This window comes from Trachinotus anak, unplaced genomic scaffold (genome assembly GCF_046630095.1).
Source record: "Trachinotus anak isolate AG129_WGS33_773 ecotype Australia unplaced genomic scaffold, CSIRO_AGI_Tana_v1 ptg000023l, whole genome shotgun sequence".
Taxonomy (NCBI): domain Eukaryota; kingdom Metazoa; phylum Chordata; class Actinopteri; order Carangiformes; family Carangidae; genus Trachinotus; species Trachinotus anak.
The window spans coordinates 1,567,110-1,581,496 of NW_027273874.1; the positions used below are offsets into that span (position 1 = coordinate 1,567,110).

Consider the following 14,387-nt stretch of genomic DNA (forward strand, 5'->3'; position numbering starts at 1 on the left):
AATATAGGGAAGAGAAAAGGTTAATGAAGAGAGGAGACCGTTTTTGTCCGCAAGTGACAGAGAATGAGCAGAAGCAATCATCCTCTTTAATCCATCAGATCCACCTGTTACCATTTCATACTTCATTAACCGTTCCCCCCATTTGCACCACTGGGTGGTCTCCTCTGTCTCCACAGGGAGTCCCATACCCCCCACCTGGACACATGGCATCTATCATTACCCCCCTGCTTCAGCTCAGGGCCTGCAGAATGTCACACAGCTGGAGTGGGAGGCTGCGAAGACAGATGAAAAAGAAAAACCCTGGTGAGCGTCATTAAAAACACAGAGCACACTTCTGCTGTCCGCAATTTAGTTATAGGAGGGATTAATTGTGGCGCTATATAAACCAACTTCAATTCAGGTTTTGAAACAGAACATCATTGTTGAGAAAACACCTCACCACAAGGTCTGTTTAGTAGCACTCCCAGTGATTTTGATCATATTACACAATCCTCCCAGTTGACGTGGAATCGCACGTGTTCAACTCCACATTTTTATTTCAGAGCACAATTATTTCTTGTCCATACTGGCATTTAAGTTGAAGTTCAAAGTCCATTCTTGGCCTCGGAAACAGCAGTTAAGAAAACAGTTTCTTTACGAGGTTCATTTAGCATCTGTCCTGGAGCTTTAGATCATATTTGACTCCTCGGCTTTTAAGCCAACATTGACAGGAAGTCCCAAAAAGTTCCACCTCGTTTAGTTACTGGTTAATGGCTAATTAAACTAACTGAAGTTTTGTTTTAAATACCATCTCTTGTTGACTTTTTTTTTAAAAAACAAGAATGCTGTAAGAACGGTCTTAATTATGCACTTTATGGCTGGAACAGCTACAGACTGTACATGATATCGTGCTGAAGAGGTTAAAGCAGAAACTCTGCATCCTCACCAGCTAATGAGCTGATGGCATGAAAAAATGTATTGCCGCGTACAGCTAGCTGGTCTATAAATGTAAGAATGAGAAGGCTTCCTAAAAAACATACTTGGGCAAACAAGACAAAAATACTGTATTGTTTTGAAATTAGCAAACATTTTGAGAATTGATTACCAAACAACATCTGATGGCCTCACCTTGGACAAATTTTTCACAATATTCTGGCATGTTTCAGATTACCTGATCAATTGAGAAAATAAGATTTGAAGCTTTTGAGACAAGGGAGATGAGTGTTAACAAATATTGGGCGAATGTAACTTTATCTCAGGTATCGTTGGCTGGGATTGCTGGAGTGTAAAGTTTCCAAAATCTAAGAGTGGGATGGAGCTGCTAATGTTAGCCTTAACTCTGATGTTCTAACTCAGCATCCAGGAAGTCACAGGATCAAGTAACATGGGGTTACTAGGTAATAAGATAACATTTACAGCTTACTTGAGAGCAAAAAAAAAAAAACATTCACAAACCTCTTTAGATGCTAAGTATTGATCTTACCCTATCTCCATGCACACCGCTTAAACATGGTTTGAGGGATGAGTTGAACTAAGACGCCATCTGAGGGTAAAGATTGTCAGATATGTTTGAAAGCTCCAGATTAGCTATGAAGTGGATTTTGCAGTAGGATGTTTCTCAACTGCTGCTTACATTTTCAGAATTTGTCCACATTAAACACATGCAGTGTTAGTGTATCCATTCGTTTTTCATATTAAAGGCATTCATAAAAAAAATATTTAAAAAAAACAAACAAAACACAAATCATTATCTTCCAAGTTTTTTCAGCTTATATCAAAAAAAGAAATATAACTTTGTGTACTGACAGAAAAGCCTTTGTTATCTAATCAGTTATCATCAACAGACGCTGTCAAGTCTAAAAGATGACTCGGTGTCAGGGAGCTGAAAAGAGGTCACATCTCAGTGTCAGCATTTGTTTACACAGAGAGAAGAGATGGCTGACTGGTCGTGTAAATCTCCTACCTGTCTGTGGAGACAAACTACAAAATAAAGTGAGAATGTCTTGACAGAGATTAATGCTGAAATGTGAAAATAACCTGAGAAAACCCATACATTTCACAGTGTGGCAACACATATAGGTTAACATCTCTAGTCACACACATAACTAGTTATCAACTACAATTTGGGCATCTTTACCACATGTACAAATATATAACTTCTTTTTTATTGAGTCTATGGAAGTATGAATCAAGTTGTGGTTGGAGAGAATCATATGTGCTTGTATCTGGAGTAAGATTGTTAAGTTATTGAATTACAACACATAGTTTGATGTAATGTGTCAAATGGTTAACAGAGTTAGAAAAAATATTAAATTCATTTTTCAAGATATTTCCTCTATTTATTTATTTTTTCTTTTTGGTTGACTTAGTTATAACTCGTAAAAATAATCAATTATTGATCATTTGTCGCACATAGATATAGGTTTATATTTAAGGAGCCACAGCACAAAAAGGTTGGGAACCACTAACTCGTGTCTGAAGAGGGTGCAGACTCTCACAGACCAATGCTGACCCCTTGTGGATCAAACAAGCAACTCATTTGGCACCCATGCTCATGAGGAGCAGTAAAAATCTGTGTGATTTCTGCTTTTTAAGATTCTTTATTTTAGTGAGCCCTGTCTGGTGGCTGCAGCCTGTCGCAGAAGCAGCTCTCTGGCCAGATCTGGCCTGCCGCTCTTGGCCAAGCAGTGAGCCAGCTGAGAGGCCTTGGGTTGGTGTGGAGCAGCGGGTAGGGCCCTCCTCCACATGGCCAGGATGTGGAAGGCCTGCGTGGACAGACTGTCCCCCGCCCGGAGCTTCACCAGCTGAGCAGCGCTACGGCGGAGACGCAGGGAGAGCGCCAACAGGGCTACTTCCTCCTCTGAGAGTTCCCCGGCCAGCCAGAGAAGAAGAGAGTCTGGCAGGGAATCTGGTGGGTGGGCAAGAGATGAAGGATGGAGGAATGAGCAATGTGGTTGAAATAATTTTCACAGCATCAAAGATATTTCCTGATATTTATCAAAATGTGGAAAATTTATGCAAAAATAATCAAAGTGATGCAGTGAATTGGCTGCAGCTGTCAGCTATCAAATAAGACTGATGAACTGATGTGTGATCAGCATTTTTGTTGTAGTTGTGAGGTTACTTTGGGAAATACTAGGCAGTTTGATTAAAACCCTCCAATTTTACTTACTACTATCGTATTTTAAGAGTTCTCCTCACATTATCTGCAGTGTGTATATTTGAACCGTTTTTAATTTAAATGAAATTAATAACAAGACCAACTGAGGCAGGTTGCTGCATTAGAATTAGAATTATAAAAAAATGTTTTTAGAAGAAATTTAAGTTAATTTGTATTAAAACAGGTTGACATACTCTTACTGGATTATGTTTCCCATTTTTTAGAAGAAAAAAATAAAAACTAATCTACAAAATATCAAATAAAGCTATAATATTTCTCTCTGAAATTTAGAGGAGTATAGGGTAGTAGAAAATGGAAATACTTAAGTAAAGTGCAAGTATTTCAGAACTTGCACTTGATACTATACAGTATGATACTGTATTTGATGATATGATTCGATTGAAAGTTATGACATGATATTAATACGATATTAATACTGAATTATTCATCAGTGTTAAAGCAATAAGCAGCACCACAGCAATGAAAATGTCACAGTGAAGATGTCACCATAGTCAAAAAAGGACAGATTATTACATCTAGTTGAAAAGATATAGATATTATAATGGAAACAAGGAGTAATTCAGTGTGCAGGAAGAGAATCTGAAGAGAAAGACACAAGATAGAAACAATACTATAGTGGGGAAAATATATATGCATGTTTGTTTGATAGACAGATTCACCCACTTGTCTCCTCACATAACTTCACTCTGGCTGCGATGGGCCAATTAATGCTTCTCACTTTCTGAGAAGAAACAAAATGAAACATGTAAGAACACCGTTTCATTGTGAAGGTCACAGTTTTCACATCAAGTATAATGTTCAATTCACTCTGAATGCTTCTTCACCTTGGGTAAAGTCAGAGACAGCTTACAAACAGGATCTCCCAGGAGCTTGACGTCCTTCAGGACGGCTTTGTCCCCTCGCCACTCCAGCTGACCTCTGGTCACCTTGTAAAACACTGCCGTCCCCTTGTAGTGAGGGGAGCTGTAGTTCCCAAATGGGTCCACTTCAGTTAGACGCACTAAGAGGGGATTCATGCGCTGACTGTGAAAGGTTATTCGCTGGTTTGGGACATCATTTTGGTTGTTGTGATTTCCTATTGTAAAAGGAGAATATTTAAAACAAAAGATGATTATGATGATTATGATTTTCTTAAGTGTCATCTGTGCTCACTGAAAACCAACTGAACCAAACCTCAACCAGTATTTCATAGAAAAAAAAAACACATCAATAAAGTGTGAAGTCAGAGCAAACACACCAAAGACTGAGATCATACAAGCACGGTGATGACTGCCTGTGCAAACATATAATTCCCTGCCTTTATTATATACTGTGTTACAATCAGTTAGCAAGCAGCAGGGAGATAAATCTGTTTCGACCTGGCTCAGGTATTTGTGACCTTCTGACTTCCCCAACAAAAGGAACTGTTTTATGACTTACTGCTATAGCTACATTTAGGATTATGTTTTTGTGTCTTTAACGGCATCGAACTAACATCATAAAACAAATAGGTACGGTTACAAGTACTGACTTCCCTGATGAAATGCTAATGTGCCAATGCTAACATGTTTATACAAAGCAGGTATAATGATTCTCATAATCTGTGGTTTACATAATTACTGAAAATCTGTCAAATTAATTTTGATACCTGTCTATTTCTCTTTGTTTATTGTGTATATTGTAATATTATAACACCTGTCTTCACCTGTCAATATATATTTTCACCAAATTAGCACTTTAACAGTTGTTTTGAATAGTTGCTAACACTGCTAGCTTAAAAATACAGCAAAGTAAGCTAACACCTGTTTTGTCTGTATCCTTTGTGTAGGAGCTGCAGTTTTATGGAGGGTCTGCTTTATTATTTGTCATGGTCAGGTATGTTTCAGAACGTGTGTGTTTAAATTACATGTTGAATGTTTAACTATGAACCCTGGTGTGGGAGAGGAGCTGGGGCGGGCAGTATTATTTAGGCTAGCATGCTAGCATTTGAAAATTGGCTCTGATGCAAGGCTGCTAGGGGAAACATCAGAGGGTCACCAAAGTCAGTAGGACCATGAATGTCTCCACAAAAGTTTATGGCAACACATCCAATACTTTTCAGTCTGGACCAAAGTGGTGGACTGACAGGAAAACAGACACAAAAAAAGACTTACATGTACAAACAGTGACAAAACTTTTCTTTCATAGGCCCATCATAAGTCAACTTCACACCCCACCTGTGGAGGTGATGTTGCCACTGAAACGCAGCAGAAGCTGGTCTCCCTCACACATGGAGATGTCTGACGAGGTCTCCAGGAGGCCGCTGTAGCCCTGAGCTCGCAGTTTGTTCAGCTCCCAGCTGAGGTCTCGGCTGGGCAGGGCGGCCACCAGGACGGTGTGAGGCTCATCTTGCCGATGCTGGAGGATGACGGTGACTGCGTGGCAGCCGACTGAGTCCTCCAGCTCCTCTGCCAGGGAGGTGAGGTGACAAGGCTGCAGCGGGGAGAGGAGACGAACCAGCAGCAGTCTGAGGGGAGGGAGAGGAGAGGCGGACAGACGGAGACACAGGCAAAGTTAAGAAGCTGAGCTCAGTAAAGAGATTAGATTGTGGCTGAATAGAAGGAAGAGTCTGATATCGTGAGCCTGAATACAGACTTAATGCACTTAAGACAGAATGAAGAATTCATATTACCTTCTGCACACATTATTCCCAAGCTGAATAAGGAAAAGAGTTAAAGGATATAATGAGGCTACCTTCTTTTTAAAGGAACAGTTCACAATTTAAAACTAATACTCTTAAATTAATTTTTTTATTAAACAAGTGAGTAAGACAGACAGGCAGTCAGATACCTTTAATCCTCATTGTCTATTATTTCTCTAGACATTTATTAACATTTTCACCAAAAATGTGTGATTATGCTCTGGCATAGAAATGCCGCAGCCTGGAATTCAAAGTATTTCAACCCCCCCCACCCCACCACCACCCTTTATCCATACTGCCTCTCTTAAACCCCTTATGTAAAGGAAAGCTTGCTCTAAGTCTGTTGTAGCACTCCACATTTCATTTTTGTCATGCTGTCCCCTGTACTAAAACACATTTGAATAACAGGCATGTACTTCTAACATCAAAACACCAGAGAGGTGGAACACGAGTTGTGTGGGCGGTGAGTTTGTGTTCTTTACATACAATATTTGAAATCAATCTTCCAGGACATACTCAAATTACATCTTGTAGATTAATTTGGTTTAAATTAGACCATTATTACTAACTGTTGGATTAAACAAGTTAACAATACTAGACTAAGAAGTTAAGTAAATGCTGTGATGATGATGTTGATGATGATGATGATGATGACGTTAAACACTGTGTGTTTAATTTTCACGTTTGAATTTGTTTCCTGTATTAGCCACCAATTTGTTTCCTGTATTAGCATCGTCAGAGTTGTTCCTGCAGGGCCTCTCATCAACACACCGAACCTCTCCATGTTGAAATTTCCACCAGAGCTGATTGTCCGCAGGTAGGGATCCACGAGTTTCAGAAAACTTGACAAAGACTACCCTAAATATGCAAACATTCACTCCCCAACTTTCTGTTTTCCTTCTTGCTCTCTCTGTGTGACCAGGGGCAACGTCTTCTACCTCCTCTATGTGGCTGGAGGTCTCCTAATGACAGTCACTGCTGGTAGCTTGTGTGTGGATGCGGCTGTGAGGACGGCCCAGGACCCTGCTAAGCTGCTGCATCTGTCAAACAAACTCATTGGACTCATGGGCCTCAGACACCAAATATGTGTTGTATGAAACCTAAAAATCATGTCTGGCTAAAGAACAATCACTCGGATTTTGATGGAAAATATGTCTTCTTTCCTTTGTGCTGAAATACTTAAATTTAAAAGAAAATTTCACGATGTAATTCTTGCAAGTTTTTTGTAAAAACATAAGAACCGCTTTGGCTTTCTGTGTCTTTCAGGCTAACTCCCTTGCAAAAAGAAAACGGAAAAGGCTGCACTTAACTGAGAGGTGTTGAAGTGACTTTCAGTTACTGTCATTCACACAAAAAATATTCTTTTCTGCACCAAACAGTCAAAACAGTGTGTACTGTTCTCTGTGTTTGTGCTCCAGCCTCAACAGTCTCCTTGATGTGACAAGAGCAGCACAGCATGGATCTCCTGATTTTATGAGATTAATACATTTTCCTGGTTCCCCTGAGAGACGCATGATCTTGGAGTCAACATCTGTCAACTGCATCTCAGCAAAAAGGTACATACAGGAAATGAAAAGTATTCAATAAATCTGCAGCGCATAAGAGCATTTTCTGTTCTGTTGTCAGATGGAGGATTTACTACATCCTCATCCGTGGTGCGGGCAGCCGGCCCATAGTGACACTGTGTGTGGGAGACAACAGCAGCAAGCTGAAAACCTACAGTCCCTCAAATCAGCTGCAGTGGCTAGTGGACTTCAGCAGGAAGGCTCAGGAACGAGGAGATGTAGTAAGAAAATTATTACAGTTTGGCATCACAGCACATGTATCTGTAGCACTTTATGAAACAATTCTGATATTACACTGTCTGTTTTTCAGATTGTACTTCTTGTGGGTGGACAAATCAATCAAATCAGCAGTGAACCTCAGAGAAATGATGCTAAAAATGAGCGTTACCCTACTCGTCTGACCCTGGGGCTGTCTGCACTGTCTGTAGTTCTGCTTTGGATGTGTCTGCCTCACATTGCAGTTTGTGCTGTTGTCTTGTTAAGTTGGAAGCTGCAACAACACATCACCTGAGAGGTGCTGTCACAGATATGTTCAAGATAAAGACTAGAAAGTAGCTATGCACATTGCTGTTGCTACATAAACAACATTAGCATTAACAGCTGTTTACTTATGAGTCGAGAGGAAACGTTGTGAGTTCAACATCAAACATCCTTTACTCACCAAGAGCCAAGCCAACTCACCAAGTCTCGAGTGGAGGAAAGCAACCGTCTTGTTTTGCTTCTATTTCTATCTGTTCTTTTCTACCACTAAAGCGAACATGCTAACCATCTTGTTATTTTCCGGGAACCAAATCAATGTAGCATCTTGTCAGCCCTGAAGAAACAGCGCTGTTAATGCTAATGTTAGCTGTGTAGCAATGGCAAACGCTTTTTTTTTAAATTGGCCCAGTTTATTATTTTCTCACAACCAACAGTTTGTCTTTTCTTTAGACTGATAAAGACAGTAGAAATAACCCATTTGATTTCTTCATGGTAGATGTTCTTTTACATTAAACAGGAAATTTGTCAGAAATATAGACCAGAGATCCAAATAAATGACAGATTTGAACAGAATAGATGCTGCATTCTCTCCAACTAGCTGACGATATATCCTCTCTTTTTCCACCAAGCTCAGCTCTCATTGGCACAGCATGCAGCTTTTTGCCAAATGTCAAACCATTTACAATTTCCAGAGTCAAAATTTCCAACCTGGAGAAAATCATCCAGGCTTTTAAATCCAATTTACTGTAACTCTTAATATTTTGACCCAAGCATCTCTCTGCAGCCTCCTGGAGCTTTGCTCTTCAGCAAGGTTTCTAACAAGATTATAAAACCCTTTTACCTTTGCTCTTGCCTCCCTTTAGAGGGTCCTTGTTAGCTTTAGAATTAAATCTACAATTCTAATATTTATATACAAACACTATGTGATCTTTGCCCTAAATACTTTATGTAATGTATATCTGCACTCCTGTTGCCATAGCACTGGAATAAAAACCCAACATACTCCAGCCAAGCTCCTAAACTATTATCTGTCCCTTGATCAAGGACATATCAAATGGTTATTGGTTTTTAAGTGTGCCCAATCTCTTTCTTTGATTTTTTGCACATTATTTCTGTGGGAAAACATTGTGTTGTGTCTATACATTTTTCCTGATTCATGTATTCAGTTTTGTTCCTTGTCCTGTAAATTACCTTAGATCAACTTATTGTCTTAAAGGACTATTTAAACAAAGCTGATTTGTACTATTCTAAATCAGCTATTTACTTTTGCACAAGGAGAAAACATGATGTTACAAACCTGTCAAAGCTCTCTGCCAGCTCAAAGGACGCCAATCCGTTTTGCTGGTTTTTGACCGTGACTTTCTCCAGGACATTCCATTGTTTGTCCCTTGAGCCCAGAACAGTCAGCAGGTCATTGGACGTTTCCTTTGGGGACTTCAAACAGGAACCCAGTATTCTGACAGAGATATCAAAACCAGCCATCACAAGTAAAAGCCCTGCTTTTAAAATATTTCTGTTAGCATTATATGAGAGCCGTTTTTTTGTCATTTATGCTGATTTGAACTCCTTTATGTGCTGGGATATTAAATCTGGAAAAATCTCAATCCTGTAAAGACATTTTTGATTATAGCTGAGCCCTAAGAAACTTAGTTTCCTTTTTATAGGGGGATAACTAATAACTTTAAGAACTCAATTCCAGGCTGAACAATGCATTGTTTCTTTAAGAGCTAATCATTACTTTTAGCCACAGATGCTTTAATTACGACAAACACAAAGAGGCTTTGTCTTACCTCGTTCTGTTGCAAGCAGTTTGATCCCATGCTGGAGAAACAGAACCGGTGTGATGATGCTCTGTCTCCTTCTCTTGTCCCCTTTTCTCCCTCTTCCTTTCAGGGTTCGTGGGACAGGGGAGGGTGACAGTGAGAGGGCGTCTCAGGGCCTGTGAGGTCGGGTGGGTGAGGTAGAGTAGTGGGCTCGTAGACACTACTGGGTAATAGACATCACATCTGGACTTGACGGCAGCCAGGAGGACGGCGTCTACCGGCTGGATCTGAAGTAAACAAGGAAACAGCTGTTCTGCATTATTTAGGCAGAAGTTTAGACAGAGATGCTGTGTGATATGAAAACATTTTTTTTTCACAACACTTTTGTTTTGCCAACAGCAGGCTGTTTTGTCTGAGAAAGCCGTGCAGAGTGGGAGATGTTGGTTTTTGACGTAAGATCAAGCAACAAACTGCTTTGGTGAAGTTAGTTCACAGATGATTGGACTCAGAAGTCAATTCAAATATCACCCACAGCTGTTTTTTTTCCCATCGAAAAATCCATGAACATGTAAGCAGTCTATCTGCTTCTCTTTCTCTCCCTTTCCCTTACCATGTCTTACTCTGTTTTTGTCTCATGTTTGAAACAATTCCAATATTTTGAAAACTGAGCCCCTTTTCAAAGGGCTGATCTCAAACTTACACAGGAGTTTTACCCACCTCTCAATCTGAAACGGCCACGAACAAAGCTGTGTAAACAAAAGAATTCTGCTATGCCACACTTGTATTAAGTCAAATAGGAGAAAGATGGATAATGATCAATTCACATCTCCATACCATGGTTTGTGCCATAACTGGAGAAGTGAAGGCTCCTGGGAGGTAGTTGAGACAAATGCGTGGGTCCATGGGAAGCTTAAGTGACAAACCCCTTTTGGGAATGGTGTAATTTTCTCTTTTTAGACAGGAAACCACTGCAAAGAGACCCAAGGAGTACACCCTCACCTCTGCAAATGAGCCCTGATGAAAACATAAATGACACATAAGTGAAATTATGCAGTTCAGCCAAAATGTGAATCAGTTATTAATTCACAAACCAAACTGTTTCTGACAGAAAGCAACATCCCTCTGATGTTTACCCTGGCTTTAGGTCAGGCTTAAGTACATTTACAGCAGTCTCAGTAGTTATTATAATGTGATTGCGTCCATTCATAAAAAAAAATTCAAGTCCAAGGTTTTTAAGACTCTTGATTGTCAGTTATTATTACAATGATTTACAAGCAATATGGTCCCAGGAGGAATGATCTTTTGATATCTGTAGATTTAAAGTCCTAAAGAGGTGCACCACAAGGCTCTGAATTAGAACCTGATTTGTTTTCAATTGTTCTGAACAACATAGTAGAGAACGTCCAGCCAGCGAAGATTCATTTCTATGTAGATGATGCAGTTACCTATGCAGCTGGCTATGTTGTCCAAAACTGCTGTTATTACTGTCCCAATTAAAATGAACCCTGAATTCATAAAAATAATAAGAAATCATGTCCATTCTGTACAAAATACAGACATTACTCTTCAAATAATAGATGGAACTTGATTTGTCTCTTTATATAGTGTCTCAAAGTTTGAGTGGGTGACTAATTAACCTTCACACTTCACATTGAATGTGTATTACAAAGAAACTAAGAAACTTAGATCCAGATTAAACTTTTATTTCTGTTTTAAGAATATGAAAAAGAAAGTCAAAAACTTGTTTCAGTCTACATTTTTATCTCCTCAAACCACTTTATGGCTTTTTCGGCTAGGTCTGTCTTGTAAAACAGAGAAAGTCAAGAAATGTATATATATTATAAATCAAAAATGACAGTCTTTGTTAATGGATATGGCATTAAAATAAAAGTGAGCATCTTTAAAAATCAAATAAATGTTTGGAAGTATGTGAGGTATAAAACTTTACCCTCTGTCCTCCATACGTGCTCTCTGTTGTTACAGGAGTGACGTAGCTCGCCCTCATCTCCCCATCCATTATCTTGACAGCCACATCCCTGTAGTTGCCACGGTAACGTGCGCAGAACGGCACAACCATGGTCACAGGGAAGTGAAAGTTGGTTTCGCCTTGAACTTTGACCCTGATCACTCTGCTGACCAGCTCCTCCGATCCGGTCACCATGAGGCAGCTGAAGGTGTCAGCCACTTCGCACCTCAGCACTTCAGCCACACCTATGGGTGCTCTGATAAAGCATGCGTCTGGTACGTTTGATTGGCTGTCCTCCATTTTACCGGTGAGCCTAGATGTTATTTCAAAATAGATATACAGTATGTACACAGATTCAAAGCATTAAGCAGTGAAGCTCAAGCTGAAACAAGAAATATGGAAGGCTGTAGGCAACATGAAAAAGCTTCTAATTGCATGATATGCTTCATTATATGTTTATCTTTGCTCTTAATATTAGAAGTAGTAATAGGAGTAGTACAATTTGTAGCAGAGATATTATCTTCAAGCAACATTTCTAAAAAGCTGCAACACAAATTTTCCATATCAGCCTCTTCCAGACTTGGTCTGTCCCTCTGATCTGAATTTTCCTGATTTGTTTGGTGTTTAGACAAATGTGGGCATTGACTTGACAGTGAACTGTATGAAATAGCCTGCTATAGGGAGACCAGGCGGTCAAAACGTGTGCACCTTGTGATTAAGCACTGCAGAGAGCACACAAACAGCTTTTTTTTTTCTTTAGGGAGGACTTGTTGATATATTTCACAGTCTTAAAAATCCATTATGTTAAATTGTATTTTTGCTGTTGACACGGGTGGTGGCAAAATTAATTAATTTACGCTTCATAACAAGCAGAAAACTGCAATAATGCTCTATCTCATTTGGCACCACCAAACGCAATTGTATTTTAAATTCTAGTGGAGATTTCTCACTTTCCTGTTTTCAAGAGTACATCAAAATATGTCTGGCTGAAGTTTGGTTAAATGTATCTTCATGAAGGACAAGACATCCGCAATCTTGATTCATAAATATTATTATCAACTTACCCCACTGTGATCCATTCGTTCTTTGTCTCTTCTTTGCTCCTAACATTTATTTTCTCTGCATTCTTTTCTGTCTCCTTCAGTAGATCGGTCTGACTCACTGGAAAAACACAGTCCTCATTACCACACACTTGACCTTTGACCTCCAATTCTTTCCAAGTGTCTTCCACATCATTGCAGTCTGATGTTTGTTTCGTGTCTGTTGACAGCCTTGTATGGCTTTGATCACCTTCATCCTCGCCCTCCTGTTTATGCTCAGGGTCAGATTCACATGGATCATGGGAGCTCAGGTGATTGTTGCCATCCTCAGGCTGCACTGGTGTTTCTGGGTTACTGGTTTCCTGAAGAGCTGAATCCACACTTGTTTCTTCTGCAGATAATTGGAGAATTTCTGCATCCAGTTTAGTTATGATTGTGCTCAGTTTTTGCAGAATTTTCTCTGTGTCCTCCACAACACTCTGAAATGTATCACTGAAGGAGTCTGAACAAGGCATGACTTTACATTCTGGCTCTGAAACAAAACAGACATATAGGACATGGGCAACTGTTGTAACAAAAAAATAACAAAAAACAAAATCCCAAAAAAACAAAACAATTTAATTTGATTGATTCTTTAACTATGCTTTAAAACAATTGCTGTTTCACAAAATTGTTGTTGAATTTCATAAACTATTTATCATAAAGTCAAATGTTCTGGTGTTTTATACACTGTGTATAATGTTTGTAGGCTTTTGCCTTACAAATAGACTTTGAATATCCACCTTAATTCTTTAGGGTCCTTCTCTTCAACTGACGCTTCAACTCCTTTCAGCAATTTTATTACACTATTATTACACTTCAACCACGTCCTATAACTCCAGTTTAACTGACTAGCAGTTTCAAAGACACTTCAAATCCACCAAAACCTAAACTACTTCCACTTAACCAACCACTTCGTTTCAACTTCACTCAACACTTCAACTCCATTTCCTACTTACAATGAACTGACACTTCATATCCTCTCACTGCATGTTTCAAATCCTTTCAGAAATTTCATTTGAAGTCTTCACACTTCAACTACCTTCAGCGAGTAAATTGATCTTCTTACAGTCCTGATCATCAACCAACACTTCAACTCCATTTCATGCCCACATTTCAACCTCAGCTGACATATCAACTCCTTTTACATGCTTACATTTAAATATCTGTTACTTCCACACAAAGAAATGTCAAAGATTTCAAGACTCACTGTGTTAAGATATTTTAATGTTTTCAAATGTTCCAACATTTCTAAAAGGCAGAAAAAGTCAAGTATAAATGAGATTAACATCCATACCTGTTGTGGACTGATGTTGCTGATCGCCGCCCCCTGGAGGACACCTGTTGAGCATGGAGGCACATTCTCTGAGTGCCTCTCTCCATGCTCTCACTCGGTCTGAATGAAAAACACTCAGCTCCTTCAGCACTCCGAGAACTTTTTGCTTGCACTCTTTCTCCACCTGCTCCTCATTAGCTCTTCTTCCTCTCCCTTCATTCTCCCTCTCATCTTCTGCTGGACTGAGCATCCTTATTTCACTGCCTCTCTCTACTTCCTCTCCTCCACCTATACCTGGTTCTTCTCCTGTGCACCACCTCCCACCCACTGCTTGCTCATGATGATCTGCGGATCGTCTGTCAGCATCAACCCCCCGAATAGTTTCAGTCAACATGTTGAGGAGACTGTCCTCCCTCCTCCTGCCATGAAGAGACTCAGC

At 39.6% G+C, this 14,387-nt stretch overlaps 2 protein-coding genes across 2 annotated transcripts; one reads left to right on the forward strand and one right to left on the reverse strand.

The window, feature by feature from the left end:
- Positions 1–518: 518 nt before the first annotated feature.
- dthd1 (death domain containing 1) lies at positions 519–13,150 on the reverse strand. The gene is made up of 9 exons (XM_071459941.1): positions 12,658–13,150; positions 11,576–11,906; positions 10,462–10,641; positions 9,655–9,914; positions 9,162–9,320; positions 5,356–5,645; positions 3,985–4,235; positions 3,824–3,881; positions 519–2,887 (listed from the first exon to the last, which is right to left on the reverse strand). Exons 1-9 carry the CDS (start codon positions 13,146–13,148, stop codon positions 2,580–2,582), a joined length of 2,328 nt encoding a protein of 775 aa, XP_071316042.1. The 5' UTR covers positions 13,149–13,150; the 3' UTR covers positions 519–2,579.
- LOC139607229 (uncharacterized) lies at positions 5,579–8,226 on the forward strand. Its single transcript, XM_071459942.1, has 7 exons — positions 5,579–6,282; positions 6,550–6,636; positions 6,742–6,910; positions 7,086–7,135; positions 7,238–7,375; positions 7,446–7,605; positions 7,695–8,226. The coding sequence occupies exons 2-7, from the start codon at positions 6,602–6,604 to the stop codon at positions 7,893–7,895; spliced, it is 753 nt and encodes a 250-aa protein (XP_071316043.1). The 5' UTR covers positions 5,579–6,282; positions 6,550–6,601; the 3' UTR covers positions 7,896–8,226.
- Positions 13,151–14,387: the final 1,237 nt, after the last annotated feature.